We start from the raw sequence: 6,932 nt of genomic DNA, 5'->3' as shown, positions 1-6,932 counted from the left end.
TCACCGCTCGAGAATCAGGGTTCGAGCACACCGCACACCGCAACCCCAGCCCGCCCCCGCCGCCGCCCCCCCCCCCCCCCCCCCCCCCCCCCCCCCCCCCCCCCCCCCCCCCCCCCCCCCCCCCCCCCCCCCCCCCCCCCCCCCCCAATCTTCTCTTTGATTCGAAGAATAGAGACCAATGCCAGTGCTATAGAGTAACGATATTTAATTATGATGATTAGCTGGACAATGACCCTCTTAATCCGTTTCTGCAAGAATAGAGACCTAAGATTTCAGCATCAAAAATCAGATTTCCTCTCGCATAACCATTTATTACCAATGAAGAATTTTTCTTCATCTTCAGTTCCAAATGGAAATGACAGACTGACTAATGACGAATTTCAAGGAAAGACTCGATGCTTTTCTCTGGAATGTATTTCCACTCAGCTCAGCAGCTCTCAGGCCCGCTTTACTGCCATCAAGATCACTCTTGATATTTTGTCAATGTTTCCAGTGAGAATAAAGGCCGGTGTTCCAACACATTCCTTGGCCAATTTTGCCTCTGCAAATCAATCATAGCTGTTGTTTTTAATTTCGGTGAATAAAATCGCATTTTGTAGCACAAGGCCCCGGAGAATGATCACCGCTTCTTTCTGATAAAAAGTGATGCCTCCCGGCCAGGAAAGAAAATCCAATCCTACAAGATAACCTTCAACTCTTTTACATCCGCTAACAACTAACCCACCACTTCATGCATGGGGTCTTCCGGCATAGTAGATGGGATACTAAGGTCCAAAAATAAGCTTCTAACAATAGCATTACAAAAGCCTAGAAGTTAGATGACAGCTTCAACAAACATGGCAGGGACAAAGAACCACTTCAAAACTTGAAGTCCTTTTTCTTGGATTTCCCCTCCTTTTCCTGCATCTTCCGCTTTCTCTTATTCGCGTTCTGCATCAAAGACCACAAACATATCATCAACCATCAGTTGAAACCCAGTGGATAATTTCACAATCATACCGGACTGAATATTATATATTTAGAGACAGACAAGGGAGAGGGAAACGATACTGAGGAATCGCCTACATATTGTTTCCACAGTGCGTATGCAGAAGTTAAGGACTACCCTTTATACCACAGATCTAACATGATCCCTTTACCACTGTCTGCCCACTGCTAGGTTTCAGACATTTCCTCTCGTCACAAAACTACTTGAGATAATACTAAAGCAGAGAGAAGACAAACCTCAGCAACCATGTCGCTGAAATCTTCCCGCTGGCTCCGCAACTTCTCTTCCTCCCGGGCCCCCTCATACCTATCAATATGACAGTTAGAAACCCAAAGCACCTTATAAATAAATAAGTAGACGCACATGAAAGAGTTACTGGTACTCACTTCGCAGCCAAAACATTGTCCATAACTTCCAATTCTTCTGGCTGCAAAGTAACATCAACTTTATCCGCCTTTTGTCCTCTAAGCAGATCAACCTGAAGAATAACAACTAAAACGGTCAACTTCACTGGGGAGAAAAAAAGATAATGTAGATAACAACAAAACAGGAGCTTCGAGTGCCACCACATCCTTACCCTTTTGGCTCCTGTCTTATCCTGGGCGCCAGCTCCAGGATTAACCACATAACTGCAGACAGAGAATAAAATTAAACACAAAATTCTACGGATTTTAATAACTACAGTTAGAAAGATGTTCTGGGATGGGGAAGGCTCATACGTGTGAGCTGTTCCAAGTAAAGTTCCAGGAGCAATTTTCTCTTCTTTCTCTTCAAGAACCTGCATACAAGCACACATAGGATCAATGGAACAGCAACTTAAAAGACCAACAAAACAAAATTAATGAACAAATTTGACGATAGCTCATCACTTACAGTGTACAGAGGTCTATCAGCCTCCTTCCTCTGCTGCTTACGAAGGTCGATAACATCAGGTGTCTCAACTCCAGTGGGAGTGCTGACAGGGAAGAAAGGGAATAAATACCGCATTAGAATTAGCAGAGCAAACATTCAACCAACCTGTGGGCGGATATGCAAATTGGGCCAATACAAAAAACCAACACCAGAAATCAATGACCAACTTGAATTAAGAATGGACGTGTAAAAGAAACAGAGGAAGCCCGATACCTCGAAAGACTATCTACAGACTGAATACCAGCTTCCAGATCCTCTTCTTCAGGCTCCTCTTCCTCAATCTCCTCTTCCGCTTCCTCCTCCTCCTCCTCTTCCAAGTCACCCCAGTGATTGGTCTTATCAATGGGCTCTTCCTGCATTAGCCATTCAATGCAAAAAGTTGGAAATAGTCAATACATGCACCCTGAAATACTCAAAGAAAAGATTGCATCAACTTGACTTTAATTATTTAATTTGTTTAAAGCAAATCTGCACAGGGCCTATATTATCTTGCTTTCAAAAGCCAGACTATTGAAAGGAATGATAAGCACCTCATAATTTGGCTGCTCTTGCTGCTGAACTCCAAAAACATCCCCATACAAAGGGCGTCCATACTATTCAGGTACAAATAAAAAACACGCCAAGTCAGAAACAACTAGCATATACTAAAACTCGAAAACAAACACTTACAACTATGTGTATGAAGCATAACGGAACTTACTTCATCAACAGGAGGCTTGCCCCAACCACCAGGATGGTAACCAAAGCTAGCTCCTAGCGGAATAGGAGCATTAAGCCCAGGAATTTTCAGCTGGGGATATGATGGGGGAGGACCGTATCTCTGAGGGAAAAGGGGAAAAAAATTAGAATAGGCTTAGGAGGAAAATTGAAAACAGATTGCATAAATGAAGGAAAAGCCAAAACAAAGAAAGAAACAGATCAAAAGCATTCCAACCTGCATATTGATCAGCCATGGAGGAGGAGCACCTTCTGGCATTCCAAGGGCCTCCTTTAGCTCTTGTGATAGCATGCCTGGCTTCATCTCTCTTAGTTTTACCTGTTCAAAACATAAAATCAGATGAGGAAAAGAAATTATATAATACAAATGCAGAATAAGATTGTAATCATATAAAATACAACAAATTACCTCAAATTCTTTCCCTTCAAAATATAGATCACCATGAGACGTCAACTTTGGCTTCGTCTGGTACTTGAAAAATGCATCATGGAGTACCTAAAAAACAGGAGAATCTTCTGAGATGAAGACAGAAATGTGTCTCAACATGCCACAATAAATCAAGAATGAAGAACAACAAAGGTCCACATTACCAATTTAAGATAACAAAGAAAACCCACAGGAGATAGCAAAGAGGAAAAGGGAAAAACCTGATAGTCAATATCCATTTTCCCCATTTTAGGCTGCATTCTCTCACGCTGCTTTTGTTTCAACTTCTTACTATCCTCTTTCTCAATGTACGCCTGCAAAAATCAGAGATCAAAATGAACAGAGACCTAATAAAAAGTACATATAATGAGCTCAATCAACAGGGACAAGTCCATATAGTTTCCTTTTTTTCCTATTACGGGGAATAAAAGTTGCAGATTTTTTTATCTTCACCTGTCTTATTTTTTCAATCCCAGTTGCAGCAATAAAATCGGGGAGCTGGAATGGCTGTTTCTCGATACCACGCTTTCCCTGCAAAAATACACTACCCGATTAGCAGCAAAATCACATTTATATAAGATCAGGTCTACGATTATAAACAAAAATGAACTCGACCAGCCCATAAAGCACAGCAGAAGGGCATCTGAAAATGCAAATCAGAGCAAATCAGCAGATCATGAAGTAATCCCCAAGATTTATCGTGAAAAATATCCAAAAGCTTCACTCCATTCCACAGAGTACACCGCTCTCTAGAATCCTACATCCCAACCTACGACCATAGTTTTTTCCCCTCGTCATGACTAAATACAAAGAAGTATAGCATTGCCACAGGAATGGAAAGTAAGGCCAAATGGTCTTAAATGGGTTCCCATGCCATCAGAGCAACCTTTCTTCCCCAGCAATCACCAGTCACATTGATGAAAAAAAATCTAAAACCCCATTTCAGACCTACCAGTTATAGCTCCATAACAGTCACGGCTGACACCCTGCAAGAATCAGATATATACATATAAGAGAAACCTCATCAACTATATGTTCCCTCACCCTCTTCCTATAGTTTTCATATGATGGCGTTCAAACATGCAAGAGCATGGTAGCATATTACTGTATACAAATAAGTTTTAGAAAGAGAATAATAACCTGCAAGAACTTTCTCTTCTGGGACCAATGCCTAGGAACAGGAACAGTATTGCGATATGATTTCAGAAAGACCAGCAACTTAGGATCGGCCGCATTCGCATCCCATATCTGAAATTAATATAAATTGATTAAGCAATGATAGCTATCAAAAAACAGAGGAACAAAATTTTCCAATAAGAAGAACCTGCAGATACCTCCACAACATCAGGTCTTGAACAAATCTGTTTCAGTTCAGCAATCTTCATCCTTCTTTGGAGCTGAAAACACAAGTAATACAGAATTAGCCGCAAGAATATGCATTGCAGTAAGAGAGATGCAAGAATAATCAACATAGTTAATAAGAACAATTGATAACACCAGTGGAAGAACCATTACCTTTTTCTTTTTATTCGATACGCCTTTCTCTTTTTGTTCGTTGTTTTGTTCTTCCTCTTCTGAATCGGAATCATCCTTGTTTTTCGTTGCAGCATTTTCAGCATCATCCTTCTTATCCTCAGTTTCCTGGACAGGCAAGATATCAGTAAGTCAGTCTAATAGCAATCCGAACTTCCATCTGGTAAACAGGGGAGGCATTTACCTGTGACCCAACTGTTTCACCAAAGCTAAATTTCTCGAAGATCTTCCTGAACTCTTCATCCAATCCATCTTCCAAATCGGGTTTCTCGGGTACATACTCCACCTCTACTTTCTCCATAATCTACAATACCAGAAAATCTAGCATCAACACGTGAATGATACAAAAAATGTATTCAAGGTCCTTCAGCAATTGAAATTGCAAACGAACTTCAAAATCTGAGCATAGACTTCAGAAGACATCACGAAAATACAAGTTTCCTAAGTAAATTAATCGGCACTTTCCATTTCGCTCAAGTGATTTCCCATCACGATCAGGAAAACCTCTATGCAAGCATCCTTACCATACTCAATACCCGCTTTACTTGGGGGGGTAAAAAAAAAAACCCTATAATTTCACGTGCGTTGGAAAGGCAGCAATTACCTCTTGAGGGACCGTGTCCTCCTTCCCGTCAGCCTCGCCTTCAGTGGCGGCATCGCTGTCTGCACCAGCAGCGTCCGGAGCCTGAGATGCCTTGTTCTTCTTTTGCTTCCGCCGGCGGCGGCGTCTCTCGCTCTCCCGGGACTTCTTGGCATCGGTGCTAACGTGGTTGCTCAAGGATCCGTTAGACACCCCGCCGTTCTCGAGCAGCGCCGGCGGGGGCGGCATCAGCTCGGCGGTCATCGTCGTCGGGGCTTTTCCTCGGGCAGATTCGAGGGTTTGTTCGTCAGGGGATGAGGCCGATTAATCGGATCTTTCCACTTGCAATCAATTGTTCATTTTTCGCCTTTTATGTATATTACGTATATACATATATATATATATATTTTTTTTTATTTTTTTGTTTAGACCAACCGGCTATACCCGGTAAGGTCGGTTAAAGAACCCTCTCTAAGCCTCTCTATATTTTCTAGTTTTCTTTTAAAAAACTACACATTTAGTCCTCCACTTTTACTCACTTTCCTATTTTCTTTTATACTTTCGTCTTATACTTTTCATTGCTTTTCTATTTTTGTCCTTCCGTTAACTATACAGTTAAAAAGGTTGGGTTGGATCATTGTGGATGCAACATATATGACACATCAACAAATTTTTTATTTTATTAAAATAAAAAAGCCAAAAAATTAAAAAAATAAAGAGAATTGAAGAATGAAAAAGAACATGGACAACATCACAATATTTTCTTTTCCTCCCGAAATTAAGCCAAAGTAACAAAGGAATCCAACTTTACTACATTCACCTTCTCCTTCTATTGTTTATCGTATGAGGTCTAACACAAAGCGTTCTAAAACTTACAGGAACTCAGATTGGAAAAATATCGGAATTAATAAATAACGAGGGAGAATGTGTGACATAAGAATGAATGAGATGAATATGATAAAGATTGAATAGAGGGTGTAGATTTGAATTTTACAATCGCACAAATCTTCTTGGAACTAATTTATCTATGGGATAAATACGCTTTAAAAGCCAATATGTTTCAATGAAATGACACTAGGCAGTGAAAGGAGAATACCGAAGCGAATTAGCAATTTACATGATTAAGTTAGGTTTTTGTTAATTTGATAATTGTGTAAGTTAATTTTAATTAGACTTCTATTGATTTGAAATTTGATTTGTTTAAACTCAACGACAAAGGCGAAGAACTGTTGTTCATAATATTCTTCTTTCTTTATTCATCGATTTTTTTTTTCTTTTCTGGCTTTCAAAATTTTTTTGGTGATAACCTTTTCTTGCATTTTAGATTTAACATAAATTCTTTGCAGAGATGAAATGTCATGAATTAAGCTGCTAGTTTTTCTAAGATTACGCCGTCCATCTACCAAAAAAAGGGGTTTATATTTGAACCAATTTCACTCTAACACTATCAATTACTTGATCTGGTTAAAGTGAAGCAAATCGAAGTTTATAAAGTATCACCGATGGAGAACCCATGGGAAGCTAACTCAGCAAAGTTGACGTAGAAGTTAACGGAATGATAAATATAGAAAAGCAATTAAAGGTATAGAACGAAAATAAAAAAGAAAATAGGAAAATGATGAAAATAGAAAAATGAGTAAAAGTAGAGGACGAAATATATAGAATTTCCTTTTTCTTTTAATATTGTGCTCTGTATATTCTATTTTCTCTAGTGACTATATATATCTATATCTATATATTTATAATATATATAGACAGATTATAATGGACTATAG

The 6,932-nt window shown here is 39.5% G+C and overlaps 1 protein-coding gene across 1 annotated transcript; it reads right to left on the bottom strand.

Moving 5' to 3' along the window:
• Positions 1-542: 542 nt before the first annotated feature.
• LOC116205586 (splicing factor 3B subunit 2) lies at positions 543-5,537 on the bottom strand. The gene is made up of 18 exons (XM_031538218.1): positions 5,182-5,537; positions 4,762-4,881; positions 4,560-4,685; positions 4,379-4,441; positions 4,185-4,292; positions 3,498-3,575; positions 3,266-3,358; positions 3,027-3,113; positions 2,835-2,936; positions 2,601-2,720; positions 2,431-2,493; positions 2,114-2,253; positions 1,862-1,943; positions 1,708-1,766; positions 1,566-1,617; positions 1,375-1,466; positions 1,225-1,294; positions 543-930 (listed from the first exon to the last, which is right to left on the bottom strand). The coding sequence occupies exons 1-18, from the start codon at positions 5,419-5,421 to the stop codon at positions 859-861; spliced, it is 1,767 nt and encodes a 588-aa protein (XP_031394078.1). The 5' UTR covers positions 5,422-5,537; the 3' UTR covers positions 543-858.
• Between the last annotated feature and the right edge of the window lie 1,395 nt (positions 5,538-6,932).

This window comes from Punica granatum, chromosome 4, assembly GCF_007655135.1.
Source record: "Punica granatum isolate Tunisia-2019 chromosome 4, ASM765513v2, whole genome shotgun sequence".
In the NCBI taxonomy this organism is placed as follows: Eukaryota; Viridiplantae; Streptophyta; class Magnoliopsida; order Myrtales; family Lythraceae; genus Punica; species Punica granatum.
Note: the sequence above shows the minus strand (reverse complement) of the source record. Positions and strands in the feature narration are given on the sequence as shown.